The sequence below is a fragment of the Chenopodium album genome, chromosome 4, assembly GCF_948465745.1.
Source record: "Chenopodium album chromosome 4, dcCheAlbu1.1, whole genome shotgun sequence".
NCBI lineage: Eukaryota > Viridiplantae > Streptophyta > Magnoliopsida > Caryophyllales > Amaranthaceae > Chenopodium > Chenopodium album.
Genome location: NC_137837.1, coordinates 7189137 through 7208086, shown reverse-complemented (window position 1 = coordinate 7208086; position 18950 = coordinate 7189137). Strand labels below are relative to the sequence as shown.

The window sequence follows — 18950 nt, the reverse complement described above, 5'->3', positions numbered from 1 at the left end:
ACTTCCGGAGGGTATTAGCGACCATGGTAAACGTTTCGGCAATTTTTATATCCAGGCGAAAAAAAAGTCAAAAAATTCCAAAATTGAAGGGTAATATCCACGCTTTTTGAGAAATTTCGAATGTTTCGGGGCTCAGTGTCGAAAAGCATTGAGATTTTAGGGGATAGATATCGGGGTCATATAATGTCGTTTGGAATAATATTTGATCATTATATGTTGTCATAAATGTTCATGCTAGGCTTGAGTTAATGAAATCAGTGCAAGGTCTAATTTAAACCGATAAATTGGTCGTTTAAAGGCAAATTGGATGGTTCTACCTAGCCAATTGGACTTTCGGAGGGTATTAGGGACCATGGTAAACATTTCGGCAATTTTGTAATTCTGGGTGAAAAAAAGTCAAAAAATTCCAAAATTGAAGACTAATATCCACGTTTTTTGAGAAATTTTGGAGATTTTGGGTAGAGCTGTCAATTCGGGTAAACGGGCCGGGTCTGGGTCGGTAAGAGTGGGTCGAGTCAACTTGGGTCTGATCAATTCAAATTAATTCTATAACGCGGGTTGGGTTTAATTTGGGTAGGGTCATGGTTTAGTCGGGTCATACTTCTTATCGGGTTTGGGTCGGGTTAATAACAAGTCGGGTTACATTCGGGTCGGGTAAATAATTGGTCGGGTTTAATTTGGGTTTTCACGGGGTAAAACGGGTTAGGGTAATTCTTGGGTTCGAGTCGAGTTCGGTTCAAATCAATAATTTCTGGTTATAATCAGGTCGGGTCATTCTCGGATTTGAGTCGGATTCGGTTCAAGTCAATAATTTGCGGGTTATAATTAGGTCGGGTCATTTTCAATTCGGGTCATTCTCGGGTGCAAGTCGGGTTCGGTTAAAGTCAATAATTTACGGGTCATAATCAGGTCGGTTCATTTTCAACTCGGGTCATTTTCGGGTTCAAGTCAGGTTTAGGTTGGGTCATTTTCAAGTCGGGTCATTCTCGGATTCAGGCCGGGTTATGTTTAAGTCAATAATTTGCAGGTTACAATCAGGTCAGGTCATTTCCAAGTGAGGTCATATTTGGATTCAACTAACTATAAATAGATAATTATCATTGTTATCAAGCTAATTATTTTTTTTTACTATAATATATATGGCAATATATACTAGGGAACTATAATCTATAATATAGGAAGATAATTATCTCCTTTGACCATACAACAAATATATACTATATTTAACTCTTAAATTTGAGGATGATGCTCCTTTCTTTTGCTGACTTGGACTGACTTGGTCTCCCTAAACAAAATGCTTTGATCAACAATAATAAGATGGTCTAAATTGCATTTAAGGTGATTTGAAATCGAGTCAGGGAACAATTTGGGTTGAATTTAGGTTGGGTCAATAACAAGTCGTGCGTGTTGATTTTGAGTCGGGTTAGTGACAGATTGGGTTGAATTTTTTGGTCGGGTTAGTAATAGGTCTGGTAAAATTTAGGTCGGGTCAATAACAAGTCGGGTTGAATTTAGTTCAGCTCAATAATAAGTCGGGTTGATTTCAGGTCGGGTTTGTAACAGGTTGGGTTAAATTCGGGTCGGGTTTGGAACGGGTCGGGTTGAATTCAAGTCAGGTTAGTATTAAGTCGGGTTAAATTCGGGTTTTGACTGGTTAAAACGGGTTTGGATTAATTTCTATTCAAGTCGGTTCGGTTCAGGTCAATAATTTACGGGTTACATTCGGGTCGGGTCATCTCCAGGTCAGTTCATGTTCGGGTCTCACATACTCGGGTCAACTCTGGTCTAGGGTTGGTTTCAGGTCGGGTCAGGTTGGGTTTGGGTCACCATTTTTTCGGGGTCAGATGGATTGGTTAATAATCGGGTTTGAGTCGGTATTTTGGATCGGGTCAACTTTTGACAGCTCTACTCTTTATACTTTGAAAGTTGAATCTATAAACGACAAAATTATCCTAACATCTAAATTATGCAATTAGTAGGATCTAGGAAGACAATTAGACAATGAAGTGATACCAAAGAAAAAAGCCTTGAGTGTGAAGCTCCCACTTCAATCTATCAATGTAAAGGAGGTAGTTGCCAAGTCTTATAAGCAAGTTGTGCTTTACCATGATCCGATTGAAAGACGATGGAGATCTAGCAGGCAAAAAGCAAATTAGCATTGTGCTTAATATACCTCCTATAGAGCTTGGGGCCAGCCTCGTGCCGACGTTAAAGGTTTAGAACATATTCCGGTTGATTAGCTAGATTGATACCCCGTGTAAAACTTTAAGCTTTCACACTTTTTTTTTTACTTACATTCATTCATAATCGCTGTGCACAAATTTATCAACTTTCCTTGTGCTTAAAAACATACTTCTAATACCAGAGTCTTTAATAATAGGCCTAACATTTTATGTGGTTGAAGTGTAACTTGATATGGTAAGTGTAAAATAGTAAATAGGAGTAATAATTAAGTTAGTCATTAAGCCCAAATACAGAAAGTCTCACCATTATCCTGAATTCCTGATGAGACATTTTTCACCTAATAGGCTATTAACTTCTCTTCGATTGTTGTTATAAATCTCTTTATCAAAATTATATATTACGATTAATAAATTGGCCACAATAAAGTTGACAAGCTATGTACGTAGCTATGAACCTATGATATATACAATTGGTCAATTTGCAATGTGCATGCATCATGCATGTATAAATGAGGTATAGCCCCAATTAGCCATTGCACCTCTCATTATTACTTTCATCACCGTAATTATTCCTTATTGTAGTAATCTAATCTTGCTATATGGAGAAGATTTGCTTTGTATTTAAGGCTAAACATGAAACCATAATTAGAGAATTTAAAAAAAAAAAAAAAACGAAACTATCACCAATCCTACGTGGACAATACGGTGGGAATTAATTTTAAAACCAACACAAATAGGGAATTATTTTATCTTAAAGCAATTTTAAGGGAAATCGTTCTTTCAAATTAAAATAGCTAGCCTACATACGTAAGGGCATCAATGGTATTATGCGTAATGTTAAATAGTGAGGTTTTAAGTAGTCAAATATCACCTAAATTAAAATATAGGTTAATTTCAAGTGGTCAAAAATTCAAAATATAACTAATATGTGGTCGAGGACTTCATATCTTGGTCAAAACCATCACGTACTCTTTGGCAAAGCAAATAAAGGGCATATAAAGGGAGTTGTATACTCATATTTAATTAGTTAGCTTTAAAAAAATAAAAATAAATCAATGTCAGTGATTAATAATAGAGAATATACACATAATAACTCAATTGGTAAGTTCGATCTGAAAATGGATGTATTTGAGTGAGATTATTGCCTTTTATTAGGTCAAAATATTTTACTCAACTCCATGTTAAGCATTACTTTAGGCTTGTTTGATTCAAGTCCTTTTTCAACTTACTTTTGATTTTTGAGTTCAGTTCAGCTCATTTCAGTTCAACTCATTTCAGTAAATCAGAAAACAGGTCTTTAAATGTGTCAAAAATTGACCTGACTGACCCGATTCAATACGACCCGAAAAAAATTGATTTATATTTTAACTTGTATAGACATAATAAATCAACTTAAAATAAATTTAAACATTCACTCCAATTTAATTTTCTGAATTGACACCTCTATTTCGGCTCATGACTTGTACGAGTACTAGACCACAAAAAGTAACATTGGCGGGGGAGCGCCAAAAAGATGAATAAGTAGTACATTTAAACGGTTGGTCAAGTCCAAGCCAAACAGGTTCGGAAAAATGAACGATGTTGTTGTTGTCCCCTATAGGCCTACACACCACCTAGGTGAAAAAGCACAAGTTAACAATATTGTTAGATGGGACCCACTTTTATACACAAATAATGCCGGCATATTAAGTTAGTTAACGTGCTAAAAGTATGCCGGCGGTAGTTTATGTTCGCCGGCAAATTAGGACCCACTACTCTACTCTGCCTTTAAATCTCACTATGCGTTTACGCTACACTAGTACTTCCTTTGTTCCATTTTACTTTATATTTGTGGATACATAATTATATTTTGAATTATAATTATATTAAGTTTATATTATGAAAAGATAAATTTAATAAAATTTCAATCATTAAAAGTAGTCAAATAAAAACATGTAACAAGTAACCAATCTATAACTGTTGCTAGTAGAAATTATGCATTAGCAACTGGCAAAATTATTAATAAACTGCCAATCTAAATGGACTACATATCACACACCAATTTTTTTTGATGATTAAACTAAAAGAATAATACAGTATATGTTTACTCTTTTTTTTTTTTTTGAAACCATCTATTTACTCACTTCCTCCGTTCTTTTATTATTGCACCACTTGCCAGTTTAGGAAATTTCACAAATATTGCACCATTTCCTCTTTAGGAAAAAAATTATTTGTGTTCACACTACAAATATCCAACATACCCTTGTGTTTTCACACTTACTTTTTAATTTATCAATATGTCACAAGAGCAATTACGTATTTTTATCTTTCTCTCTTTTACTTTTTTCCACCACCAAAATATTTGTACCCAACCTCTACGGTGCAAATAAAAAAACGGAGGAAGTATTTAATTGATTGTTAAGAATAATTAAATATGAAAAGATGATTAAATACTATACATGGTAAGAGAGGGAGTGATAAAATTAGACCAAAATCCAAAGAAAAAGGAAGATGTTGTCAATAATTGGTACTTTACATCCTTATCAATTTGGTACTCGTACTACATTTTAACAGTGACATCTGCTACTCAATGTTGATGAGTATATGAAATTGGAGAAGCATACACGTTACATTACTAACAATACATCTTTAATTTTTTTTTTTTTTTTGGACATTTTGAATTCTTCTCCTTGCATCCTGTCAAAAGACAGCTTGACTTTTGAAGTTTTTTCATCTTGGGTTGACATTGTCACATTTTTGCAAATGGCATTGTAATGTATTATTATATTTTAAAATAGTCTAAACTAATTAATACAAGTATATTACATCTTGATTAATATTTTCAATATTACGTGATTCTACAAACCTTTGTAGGTCAGATTTTAACAAATCTTATACTTCTGTAGAATATTCAGTACATATTTTAAAATATTTAAAGCAAAATTTAGACAACAAAGATTTAGCTAGCACAATTTGATATATTGTGACATTTAGATTAGGGGTTAAAAAAAATGTAGTGTTTTAGTCCTCGTAGATTTGAAAATTGTTACGATTGTTACATACGAATGATACGATACCTAAAAAAGGGTATAAAACTTCAAAGATTTATAGTCTTTAAGATAATTTTACTTATTTTAATGAATATTGTTTTTAAGAGAGAGCTTACCATCATTGGTAACTCTTTTATCATGTCTTATGACTCTTATAGTCTTATTAGAGTTTAACATCAAATTTAGTAAATATCAACACTTAGTGGGATACAACAAAATGAAATCTAAAAAATAAACATAACATAAAATATTAAAAATAATTATAAATATAAAATAAAATAAAAAGGAAAAAAGAATGGTGGCACGTTATAATAAGTGAGAGTGTATCAAAACAAAAAAGAAATACTTGGTACAAGTTTTACAACTGTTTGGGATTGAATTGAGAATCTTGGTCTGGCTTCAATAGTTCAATTAAAACAAGCAAAATGAAGCAAATTCAAAAGATATATCCCTTTCCAAAATAGGTAGGTTTATCAGAAATAAATTAGCTTTAAACATTTCTTTTCTAGTCACAATCTTGTCCATAAGTTGTAAGACATAATAGTACTTGTCGTAACATTGCAATTACAATGGAACTCTTCGCTGTTTAACCCTACCACTCAAAGTACAATCCACATGTACATCTGAATTTCGACGAGTTGTATTTAGGTAATCCAATTTAGATCCGTCAGATATTGTAAATACTCATTTTAGACCCTTATTTCATGAATTGTTTAAATGCAACATGTCAACATGTCTATTATACACTCGGGTGTATCTAAAAAAATAAAGGTTGGTATAAAAGCGTCTTATACACGTCAGAAGAAATGTGTGCAAAGCAACAAAATCATGTTAATGTTAAAAAATCGAAATCGAACAAGAAAATGAAGGTTAAAAATAAAGGATGGAATCATAGCAGCAAACTCTCCAAACTTGGATACAGGAATGATGACAGCAACAGGAGTCATTGCTGGCATTGACTATAAAGTTGACAGCTTCATGCAAAAAGATTATAATCAATTGGGTAATTGTCCACCTGAATAAACTTTAGAAAACCATTGACCTGTACTTGGTAGAATTTAATAAACTAATCTAACACCCTAAAGAACCTACAAGAATTTACCCAGAATCCAGGAATTAGATCTGAATGATCTTTCAATTATAAAAATATACAGAAACAGAATATCAGATCAGGAGCTCAGGTTCAGTAGACTTACTTTCACTGATCTGAATTCACTTGATCATCAAGTCTCGTCGCTGAGCAAAGTCAAAAATTAGTTCATATGATTAGCAGGTATAATTAATGAAAAGAAGTGGAAATCATGATTATATGCTAATTTTTAAGATTCATAGAAAACAATCCCCATTCAGTCCATGAAATCATTACAGCAGCTTCAATAGTTATAATTTTACGCAGACTTGTATGAATGGTGGCAGATTAAAGAGAAAACCAATATATTTAATTAATGTTACTTTACTTTTTTTTTATAATATGGAGTCAATTAAATCTATAATGATTCAAACATGTCAGCACTCCTTAGATCATTATCAAATGCATTCTCGAGAAAGGCGGAAGGAAAGAATGCTGCTCCTTAAAGCCCCTTACATGATAAAACAAGATAAGATTATTGAGAGAAATCATTGCTTAAGTAGTTTATTCAAGCTTTGCAAAATAATCAATCATGAATCTTGGCACAGAAGAATCTGCAAGGCACTTTTCAATACAGCCCATGTGTCTAAGTCATTTCTAGAACTAATATTCATACCCCCTCTCTCTATTGATATTGGTGAGCCCCTTAAAAACTTTCAGGTATTATACATAGATCAAGAGTTGATAGGTCACCTTTTAAGGTATGCATTGGAATGTCCCATCCTCCTAACAATGCTTCAAAGTGCCAAGTGACCTGTTACATTTTATCATCTCAATATAAATATAGTCATCAACCAGAAAAGGAGGTACATAGATAAATAAAACAAGCATCACGACCCAGCATGTTAAAGATGAGATAATCGCTTTCATTAACCACCTTTATCTTGAAGTAGCAGATAAATCTTAGCACTCTTCAGCAGGAAATAAAAAAAAATCAAAAAGGGGGGGGGGGGGGGGGGGGGGGGGGGGGATTAAGATCTTAAAAATCTCACATAATTGCAAAGGAAAATGGACCCTCAAACAAAGTACTGATATTATGAGGTTCGGAAGAAACGACAGACTGTCAAGAACAGTATATTAAGATATTCTTTATCCAAATGTGTAAATATTTGGAGGTATGGGGAGCAATAGAGCTCAAGTGTCTGAAACAGACAAGGGTTTCAATTCTGACATTGACATAAGAACTACAATAACAAAGCCGTGTCCTCATAATGCAAAATCTTCTATGCAATCTCATGATCACCCAATCAATCCCAACAAAGAGTCCACCATAGATAAGAAATCAATTCACTGAACAGCTTTGGCGTTTTCCAGATGTAAGACAGTGATGACATATACCTAGAAACTACAGTCCTGTAATACCTGCAAACTTCAGTCTTTGTTACAAAGGAACAGTACGGAAATGTATTTCAATATTCAGCAATTAATTAAGCTCAATACATCCAGTCGCCAACTTACCATACCAAAAGTCACTACCATATATTTTTCATGCCCAACAGAATATAGAAATTATAGAATTTCAAATGCCTACACAATTTACACCTGTGAAAGGCCTCTAGGATTGCATACAAGAATATTATTGGGTAAGAGTTTAAGAAACTCACCTCACTCTAGATATTCCTGAATTTGAGATGAATGAGATCCACAAGTATGTCCTACTAACCAAGAGAATGCTACTCTAACCTACCCAAAATGACCTTAAATGAGAAGTCAAAAGTTAAATTCATTAAACTTTGATCAGTAATATACACACACTTTGTTGATCTAACATGTATAGTTGTAAAATTTTACTTGATGGATTTGTTTTAGAAATTGTTATTCGATATATAATATTGAACTTTTAACAATTACATTACTTTTAGTTATTGCTATTTAAGGTATGTCCCTGACTCCCTTCAGTATTGCAATTCTTCAGAATTACCATTCTACATTCACTATTCAGGACAAATTACAGTTAGAACTTAATAGTGCTTTCATGTAAAATAATGCCTAAAGCTATTAGACATAGAAACTTTAACTACATAATGTAAATATATGCATCACCCATCAAATGTTATGCCCTCCAATATCCTAAACTGTGTATGGCTGATTAGCTGTCAATAGCACAATTTAGATGGCTAGATGCCATTGCAATAGACACCTAGTAGGCTAGTACTTAGAGAGTGCAACAACTTTTAATTGCATACCATTACATCTTTCTTGAGGAGGAACAGAAAGAGGATATGTACTTATGTAACCAGCCCTAAAATTATTGCAGGCAATTCTATCACAGAAATCACAGAGCCGGGCAACCCCCCCCCCCCCCCCCCCCCCCGGTAGCTCCTATAACTCCATACACAACAGGGTTGAGTGTAGCTAAAATACAATAACAAAGAGCGCATTTCCTTCCCCTCTTGCATAGTTATAGATTGTATGAAAGTAATATAAGCACTACATATATATGAGAGACAAAACCAAGAAATTTTCAGGGGTGGCTTACATCATGATCATCCAATTCACCCATAGGGCAACAAAAAAAACTTCTTCCTTCGTCTTGAGTTAAAAGTAGAACTATGGAAATAAATTGAGTTAGATAACCAAATTGTACTAGCTACAGATAAATGACAACTCTGAAATCTTGCTCAGCCCAATTGAGTTAGATAACCTAACCAAAGCTATATACCAATATCTTTAAACAATAAACATAGAGGTTTTGTGTACAACAGAACAAACACATAATCCTAGGTTTTTTGGCAAGTGTCTTCACATATTAATTGCGCAGTATACATGCATATATCATAGATAAATAGAAAAATTTGGAGATCAAGCCAAAAGATTGACATGAATAAACTTTAAAAAGTAAAAGATCCCACGTTTTATACAGCACCCAAGCATGATATCAACATTAAGAATTGTCAAATTGGGTCACAAGTACAGAGCTTTTCAATAATGCTATTCCACCACTAGAGCACATACCTGTATTCAGTATTTGTGTAGCCTTAGTTGTGCACTTGTGCCACACGCCACATGATAGCTTGTCATGGCGATGGAATATATTCTTTTGCCACCTGCATCCAACCACAACTTTAAGTGAAATTGGGAATGGCTTTTGTTGAAAGTCCAAACCAAACACATACTCTACTCAAACTCACTTTGTTACAGATTAGGGGAAAGAGGTAGCAGCCTAGCTCAGTCAAGGATACTTTATACATGTAGCAACAGCCAGCATATTACTCCATAATATGTTAAACCAACTACATTAGCAACAATCCATTAAAAGCAAAAAAACAATAATGGAAAGAAGACCAGGGCGTCATTAGTTCATATTATTATATGATTGTATATAATTCAATTCACACAAAAAGAAAATTGTTGGGAATACCTGCTATAAACAGCATTTCACTCTACATAAATTCACCTCCAAGTTCCACAAAAGCTTCTCAATTATCAACAGAAACCAAGCTCTTAAGAATGCAAAAAGCTGAATCAAACAATGAACCCAAAGAAACAGGGTCTCAGAGACAACAAAATTTGAACTCTAATCAAGTTAGCCAATCTTCTCTAAGGGTTAAGTTTCATAAAATGCAGTATATTAGATTATTAGTAGCAAACAAGTCTCACTAGTAGAGGAAAAAACTTGATTCATTGATCTGAACGGATACAAAGTATACCATAGTACCATACACTATTACAACACTTAAGGTGGATTACAGAACTAGACCTGCTTAGGATATATTTTTTACAATCAAGCATTGGATGAATAAATTCATTGACAAATTGTAAATAAACAGAAAACTTCATTGCAGAGCCATATTAGGAGATTAGTGCTGCTTTATGTCAATGCTGGAAAGCACAACTTCCAGTAGTAACAAAAAGCATTTCTATATCTTCTGGATGAAGAACAAAGAACATATATAAGTCAGCCTTCTTCTGACTCGCGTATAGCTTCCATGTTATCTTCTTTGTAGACGCCGAGGGGGGATCCATGTACAGAAAGAAGCATCTCTCCATGTTTAGGCAATCTACGGGTTTTAGGTGTCATCCCCACAGACAATCTCTGGCTTTCAGCCCCAGGAGTTTGAAGACCATCTGGTATCCCAAGCATCATGTTATTAAGTGACTCTTGAGTCAAGTATGTCCCCATCTGCAGATCATCAACACCCACAAGGCTTTTCAGAGCCTTGCCCGAAAACTGAAATCCACCAAAAGACTGCCTCGCATCAGAACAGGCAGGATAAGCCATACCCATGTGTTGGAAAAGGGAGGCATGAATATCTCTACCACTAGGGTTATACATGGACAAATTACCATCATCATCTTTCCATCTTAGATCAAAATGCTCATCCTCATCATTTCTAACTACTGAAACATTAGGAAGATTCTCCCTAAAAAACTCCAGGGCAGGTTTTTGCAATTGTTCCTCATTAAAATATGAACGAATCAATCGCAGCTCAGTAAGGAGATGTTCAACTTCCATTTCAGAAACAGCCTTGATTGCACCAATCTGGCGTTCGAGTTCTCGGTGTGTGGACGAACCCCCATTCATCTCTTGTTTAGGTTGCCTATCATCAACCGCAATCACATTATGTCATTATCATTGGATGGTAAACAGGCCCGTCCCAGAGCCGGGGCAGCCGCCCTCGGCCTAGGAAGTAAAGATCCATTTTCATAGTTCCTTCTTAACATTAAAGGGTTATAAACTAAGCTTGCAACATATTTGCAACTACATTTGACTCAATTATCAATTTAGGCTCCAAAAATCACACATAATTCATCTTGCTTAAGAATATCAACCAAAAATTGCACATACGAAAATACTAGCTACAAAATCGTTCATTATAATTTTTCAAAACTGCAGTAATTATAACAAATCGTTCAATAATCCACCAAAGAAGAACCCTAAATTGATTACGCAAACAATTAAATTAACAATAAGTGATACTAAACCCTAGATTGAGAAATTGAAATTCGATGATTGATAAAAACATATTACCTCAGAATCTGCTTCTTCGATGAAGTAGAAAAAGCCGCTTCAATGGAGAATTTAGAGTGCGCGCTTCAAATGGAGTAAAGTGAGAGAGGGGATGACTGAAGTGAAAAAACTCCAAAGGGGAAGAAAAAGATGAAGATTTTTTTTATTTATTTTTTTCACGGGAGATTTATCTTCATTTGAAATTTAAGTATGCTTCGTAGTTTATCGCTTTGACTTGGACGACTTTCTATAACCCATTAACCCCTTTATATTAAACGGAGTAAGGGATTAAGCATAACATAAAATCATAATTTTGTCAGAAAACTAGAATATATTAGAGGTGATCATAAATTTAGCTAATTTTGTCAGAAAACTAGAATATATTAGAGGTGATCATAAATTTAGCCGCCACGGGTCTTAAAATTAAATGTCATGCTCTAATTCGTCCAAAAGTAGCAGGCTTGTTGGGTTTTTGGGCCAAAACGAGCTTTTTTCGGGTTAGGTTCGGGCTTTTACCTAAAAAATTGTTTTTTGACTTGACCAAACCCACCCAATTTTCAGGATGGATCGGGCCTGACCATTGTTAATCACCTCTAAATTATACATACTACGTATTTTGTATGTACTCCGTATATAGCATTACTGGAGTATTATTATGTAGCTTCACATAATCAGATAAAGAGGAGTAAACTAGTGTTTGTCTGTAAAAAAACACTGAAATTTTGGAGTTTGAAACAAACAAACAAATAAGTGCAATAATAGTGTTATCAAAATTAAGTCGGAGCGTATCTTGTGCTCTCCAAAATATAAAAAGTACTCATGAAATGCTTGAGTGAGATCATTCATGCTCTTCGTGATGCTGGTGTTAATTTTATGTTAATCAATCGAGTTGAGATCCTCTAGAATTTGAAAATTATAGAGTTGTAGAGTTATGAGAGTGAGAGTTTTTAATTATTTTTATTGAACTTTTATTTTTTATTTTGAAATGCATGCAAGATGAATATTAGTCATTGATCTTTTGTGTAGGGTCTAGATTTATTGAACTCTATAGAGTTCAACTCTAGAGGATCCAAACCCAAATCAACCACCACATTCCATTCTATAAGAGGTATTATACACTTGTATATTCATTCTATCTAATCCCTATCGGGCTATCGATAAAATTCCTTTTAATGTTATGCATTAACAAGTTAAGCATGAATTTGAAATAATTACACGAAATCAAATCCAGTGAAGATTGTCGTTGAAGGTATGGAAAGATTCAAAAAGGAACTCTATGATCTCGTCATGGATAGTAGCATTGGTCAATCTGTATTCGATCAAGCTCAAGCCTTTAGTGTTGCTGTTAGGCTGTTAAGAGTCATGATTATACTAAACTGGATGGTCATGCAAAGGGAGGTGGTGCTCTTAGTGCAGTGAGTGCTGTGACTGCCACCAGCAGTCCTGTGATATGCATTGAGACAGGAGAGCACATGGATGAATTTGAGGTTTTAGACACCAAACCATTTGTTAGTATCCAAATGATATGTATCCTAAACCGATGATGGTTTACTTCATTCCATTAGGCATAGGCGACTAGTCGGGGTTACTTCGTTCCATTAGGCTGAGTATTATTACTGAATAAAAGGTGAATTAAGCAAACCATCTCAAACAACTATATTCAATTTATTGATTACTCACCACTGTCAGGAGCTACAGAAACTTCAAGTCTCAGATGAATTGCAAATATCAGAAATTATTGTCTCAACACTTCTTGCCAAATATGACTTTAAAAGTATAGAAAACTTGATGCAACAATTACTGAAAAAAGTTATGCATGAAACATGATATTGCCAAGCCTTCAAAATGCAATATTCCACCAATTCAAAAACAGTGTGGATTATAATCTCAAGGTTCATATTCAACCTCAGCTCTAGGAAACACAAGTAAAAGACTAAAAGGGTAGATATAACAAGAAAAGAAGAATCTATACATGAACCACAATTCAAAATTATTGAAGGCCAAATACCTAACAATTCATATCTCGAAATACTTTCAAAGCAAAGCCTTGTCTGAATCACTTACAGCGTGATCAGTTATGAAGTTGTGTGAGCATCCGCGGCAACCCTTTAGTGCTGAGTAGTTCCATAGCCATGCTGACATCCCATCCTTTAATAATAGTGTTGCAGGTGCACTCATCAGGTGAACATCCGTTGTCCTCCATCTCCTCTAGAAGTTTAGTAGCTTTATCCAGCAAACCCTCTTTGCAATATCTTTTTAGAATTATATTGACCTTGACCACACCACATCAGGTTGTAAGCACTTTGTCGCCAGAGAAGTGAAAATATCCACTGCTTCGTTAAGGCACCTAGCTTCACACAAACTGTCCATTGAGGTACATTACGTAAAAATATCAGGGACAACTCTCGTACTCTCCATTTCCTTCACTGACGCAATTGCCTAATCAATTTGTGCAATTTTACACAAGCAATCAAGCAATGAATTCCAAGTGATTACATTTGACATTAGTTCATGAGCTTCCATTTCCTTGAAAAACTAAAGAGTATTATTCTTATCTGATTTGATTGTAGGGATAAGGAGGGATACAAAAAGAACATTTAATTTATAAAAAAAAAAAAAATCAAATTGCTTTTTTACAAACTCTATAAATTATTTTCTCAAGTTCTAAGCTAAGTACGCAGAAAACTGAAACTAAGATATGCTATAAAAATTCCCGTCACAGCTACATGTGTTCTTTCCTTTTCAATCACAAAACAAAGATCACTAGGACCCTATATACCATCAACTTGATGCTATATACACGATTAAGAACCTTTCATTAACAGCATTTTTGAGATCCCTCAGCAAAGAGCTGAGTGTGATCACAGTGAGGGTATCTTAATAAAAAATTACAGAGAATCAGTAAAGCACAGATTAATAAATATGCTTGATGGCTGTATCCGAAGCACTTATTGCAATAAAGGCCTCTGCAACGGGGCATGGCAGATTTGTGCAACTGAGTAAGTGAGCAACAAACTGAGAGGGTAAAGGGTCGAGTGACCCAGCCTTGTGAGAATTGAGATTTTCAGTTAGAAGAATAGAGCCTACAGCCCTCAATTATCTCCTCTCTATATTGAAAGAAGTTGTCCAGAGGAATCAAAAGCCAACCTATAAATGTTGTAGTCAGATCTTCCACCTCTAATTCATGTGAAAGAGTGAAATTAAATTGTTATGATATTTTTTCCCCATAATTTCATATTACATTGAATATTGAAGCTAAGTCATTAAGTGAGCTAAAACTCAATACCCAAGATTTAAGAGGCTACAACTGTTTCCTATGTCAGCACATGAAGATTGACCCTGTGAGTTATTTTCCTTTGGAATCATCAAGCATAACCCGCCTATGCCCAACTTAAAAACCCACCCCAACCTGACCTTATTGGGCCCTGTCCTTCTCAACCAAAGGAAAAATAATCAGCTAAATTAAGTTTAGTAGAAAAACAAGTTGTTTAGCAAAAATAAGTTTTAATTAGTAAAAAGCACTTACTTCAAACTTTCAAACAACATAGTAGAGAATTTAAAACATTAAGTTTTAATCTGATAAAATAATAAAAGTTCAACAAAAAAAATACCTTTAGGTCAGTAAAAATGACTTAAGTTCAGCCATAAATATCAAGAACAGGGACTTAGAGCCTGAACCTAATAAAAAAAAAAAAGTCGGGGGTCAAGGTCCTTACCCCCCCTGCTATTGAATTGGTATAATGTCATCATACATTGTATACACTACCAACACACCCTGCAAAGAGATAAAACAGACAAAACATGTTATACTAACCTTCTTTACACCAATTTCATCCATGATACCCTGAAGGTGAACATCAATAGCACCTCAAAAGATTTGACCATTCTTAGTATGCTCTTTATGAATTTCAAGTAAACGTGTATATATGTTGCATCGTATAGCTTTAAGCAACAACTTTTCCACGTCAATGCAGCTCTGATCCAGATAAAACTAGGCATCCTTGCTTGTTGATGGATCTATAACAAATGAACTATATATACATTTGATCTGCAGATCAGGATCAGGTTTAATTTTGAAGAATGGGGTTCACCATCAGACGTACCAGAGTTCTTTTCTAAAACCAGCCAATAAACAGAATTTACCCTTGGAATGTGTTGACCAGAATATTCTCCATCCTGAGTTCTTTTCTATTACAAAAAAAAGGTTTTACACGTGAAATAGATCACCAACCTTAAGCTTCTCCTTTGTAGGTATGTCTAAATGACTGGTACGTTCATCGAGAAATAGTTAAGTTGTATTTCACCATGAACTTGCAGAAGACCAAGTGAGCCTACAAACAATGACTGGTATGTTCATTGACATTTGTTTCATATGTTCCAAATTACAGGCATTAAATATATGATTAAATGACTGGTATGTCTAAATGACTGGTATGTTCATTGACATTTGTTTCATATGTTCCAAATTACAGGCATTAAGGTTTTTGCCTACAAACAATCAAAACACATTAAATATATGACTTACAGATTCACAATGTTCACTCACAATGTGTGTTTTCACATTTTGGTCACAGCTTATCATTATGCTTTAGTCATTGCTTCTTCCACCTTTGCTCCAAAATCTAGCTAACTCAGTTCTCAAAAAACTTTTTCAACAAATCCTTGTCTGCACCACTGATATTTGGATCAGTGAGTAAGCTCACCAATGATGATATTGTGTGATTATCAGCAGCAAACTCTTTGTTTCTCATTAAGCTGACAAGCTCTAAAGCTCTCCTAACATCCTTTCCATCTATAAATCCTCTTATAATTGTATTGAAGGTGCATTCATTTGGAAAGCATTTATTGTCCTCCATATTCTTCAATAATTCATCAGCTTTTGCTAGCAACCCTTCTTTACAAAACCCTTTTATCATTATGGTGTAAGCACGCACATCATGCAGCCCTTTAGTTGTAAGAACGGAGAAGATCTCCACCGCTTCTCTAAGGCGCTTAGCATTACACAAACCATCCATTAGAATACTGTATGTAACAATATTAGGGACTACTCCAGAATTTTCCATTTGCTGCATCATTGTAATTGCCTCGTCAATTTGTCCATTTTTACACATGCCATCAAGCAATGAATTCCAAGTGATTACATTTGGCGTTAGTCCATGAGCTTCCATTTCCTTGAAAAATTGGCGTGCAAGCTCGAGCTGATTGTCCTTGCACATGGCATCGATAAGAGAGCTATACGTGGAAACATTAGGGGTTAATCCTTTAAAAATCATCTCCTGAAGCAGACCAAGAGCTTTGTCTATCTTTTTAAACTTGCAATAGCCATTGATTAAGCTGCTGTAAGTAATTACATTAGGTTTACAACCATTTTCAACCATCAAATCCATGAGCTTATCTGCCGCATCCATCTCACCGCGTAAACAATATCCGTCTAACAGAGCGCTGTAAGTGATGATATTAGGAGCCAATCCTCTCTTAATCATGTATTCAAAAATGTCCCGTGCTTCACCAACCTTGCCATCTTTACAGTGCATATCAATCAACATGTTGTAGGTCTCAGTGGTAGGAGGTATGTTGTTCCCCAACATCTCCGTCAGCATTTGTTGAGCCTCTTTCTGTTGCCCCAAAGTGCACATACCACGTATTAAGGTAGTATAGGTGACAACATTAGGGGAAATTCCCTTGACTTTCATCTCCTTGAAAAGGCGGAGAGCCTGAGGTAATAACTGGTGTTTACAGAGACTATGAATGATGGTGTTGTATATGACAACACCGGGCATAAAATGGCCATAAGACTCCATATTTCTGAGGAGTTTGAGAGCACCGGCATTATCACCGGACCTACAGAGACCTTTGAACATAGAACCATAGGTGACTAAAGTGGGTTGGTAGCCAAGCTTGAGAATTTTATCCAATAAAGGAACGGCTTTGTCCAGTTGATTAGAGTGAATAAAGCCGTTAATGAGGGTATTAAAGGTGACAATATCAGGTTGATAACCAAGCTTAATGGTATAAGAAACAAGGGACAACCCCAAATCAACATAGCCTAAGCGACAGTAACAATTAGCCAGAATGTTAAGGGAATAATCATCAGGACGAAGACCTAACAAATGGAGCTGTCTATAAAGAGAAATGACAGTGGAGAAAGGGGGATTGGGTTTAATCTTACAAATGGCTGTAAACAGTTGATTGAAATCTATAATACCAGGAATAGGGCGAATCAATTTCATATGCTCGAAAAGAGAAAGGGGAAATTCAACATGAGTAAACCCTAATTTGGATTGTTGTCTAACAAATTTGAGGAACAATTTGGGGTCATCAAAATCAACATCAACAGCAAGAAATTTAGTGCAATTAGAGTAACAACGAAATCCAAGTAAAGAAGTGAAGAAATTAAAGAAAGAATTGCAGGGAAGAAGATTACCAGATTTAGTTGTCATCTTCATTTTTACACTTTTTTTTTTTTATTAAATCTTTATTTTTACACTTTGATGCTCTGAGTCGTAGAATACTAGAATGCGGAAGATGATTACTTTCTCAGTACACACGGATCAAGTGAGGAGTTTTTTTTTTTTTTTTTTTTTTTTTTTTTTGGACAGAAGGAGCAAGTGAGGAGTTTTGTGCCCACTTTAGGCGTTTTTTTTTTTTTTTTTTTTTTTTTTTTTTTTTAACGGGAATTTGAACAATATCAAAATATAACATAAGTGTCTCATTTTTACAGTTTCCCACAAATCGATATATTTTTGTTACGCTAAACGAGGTATTGTCACTATTTGTTTTGCTAATTCTGAGCTCAATTCGGGCCCCTAAGAACTAAAATAGCCTGTAAAACCGTAATCGAAGATTTTTTGAAATGTAAACCGATAAAAAGTTAAATCAGGTTGTAATTTACAATTTATACGAACTTTTGGGCTGCAATATGCAATTTTTTAAAAAATGGCTGCAATTTGCAAAATACGAACTTTAAATGGCTGTAATTTGCAAATTTTTCAAAAGTATACAATATATTTATTGTAGTTAGAGGTATCACTTCGGATGTTCAGATCGGGTCCTTTTTTAAAGTTGAGTCATACTACGTATTAAATTATTGTGTTCATACGAGTCAAAATTTAAAGGCTGAGGTGGCAATTCGGGTCAGCAGGTTGGATTCGGGTCAGATTTCAGGTCGACTTCAGGATGTGTTAAGAAACTATAAATATAATACAAGATTAGGCCCCAAGTCATACACGGTGATAAAAATGATGACATTATAGGTAAAATTTGCGGGGAAAATTTCTTATGAGAGTTTGACACGTAAGCACAAAAAAAAAAATATGATGACATCATTGGTAAAATTTGGAGGGAAAATTTCTTATAAGAGTTTGACACGTAAGCACTTTAAGAATTTGATGACATCATCAACGTTTTGTTTCAATAATAGTTAATAGATGTGTTAAAGTCAATTTGATACAATGTAACGTTTTTTTTTATTATTATTATTTTTATTTCGTAGGATAAATTAAATCCATGTGATTGTAATATATCAGGGTAAAAAAAAATCGTTAAGTTTAATTATAATATATAGATTAAATATACATGGAATATGATTTTATTGACTTAAATAAGTTGTTATCAATAAGATATAAAAAGAAAAATAAAGTTAGAATTTATTTATTTTT

General features: G+C 34.5%; 2 protein-coding genes across 8 annotated transcripts; both read right to left on the bottom strand.

Annotated features, from left to right (window-relative positions):
• Nucleotides 1-5973: 5973 nt before the first annotated feature.
• On the bottom strand, nucleotides 5974-17853 carry LOC145626532 (uncharacterized). Of its 7 annotated transcripts, XR_014111018.1 has the most exons (6): nucleotides 9703-9803; nucleotides 9473-9574; nucleotides 9297-9388; nucleotides 7035-7095; nucleotides 6409-6448; nucleotides 5974-6186 (listed from the first exon to the last, which is right to left on the bottom strand). XR_014111018.1 is itself a non-coding variant. In XM_081678980.1 (2 exons), exons 1-2 carry the CDS (start codon nucleotides 17736-17738, stop codon nucleotides 15924-15926), a joined length of 1242 nt encoding a protein of 413 aa, XP_081535106.1. In that variant the 5' UTR covers nucleotides 17739-17853; the 3' UTR covers nucleotides 14486-15923. The 7 variants fall into 7 exon arrangements, 1 of the variants encoding a protein (XP_081535106.1); XR_014111017.1 differs by lacking the exon at nucleotides 5974-6186 and having other exon boundaries at nucleotides 6221-6448; XR_014111019.1 differs by lacking the exons at nucleotides 5974-6186; nucleotides 9473-9574; nucleotides 9703-9803 and adding an exon at nucleotides 17717-17743 and having other exon boundaries at nucleotides 6221-6448.
• Nucleotides 9938-11492, bottom strand: LOC145626531 (uncharacterized). The gene is made up of 2 exons (XM_081678978.1): nucleotides 11314-11492; nucleotides 9938-10882 (listed from the first exon to the last, which is right to left on the bottom strand). Exon 2 carries the CDS (start codon nucleotides 10864-10866, stop codon nucleotides 10240-10242), a length of 627 nt encoding a protein of 208 aa, XP_081535104.1. The 5' UTR covers nucleotides 10867-10882; nucleotides 11314-11492; the 3' UTR covers nucleotides 9938-10239.
• Nucleotides 17854-18950: the final 1097 nt, after the last annotated feature.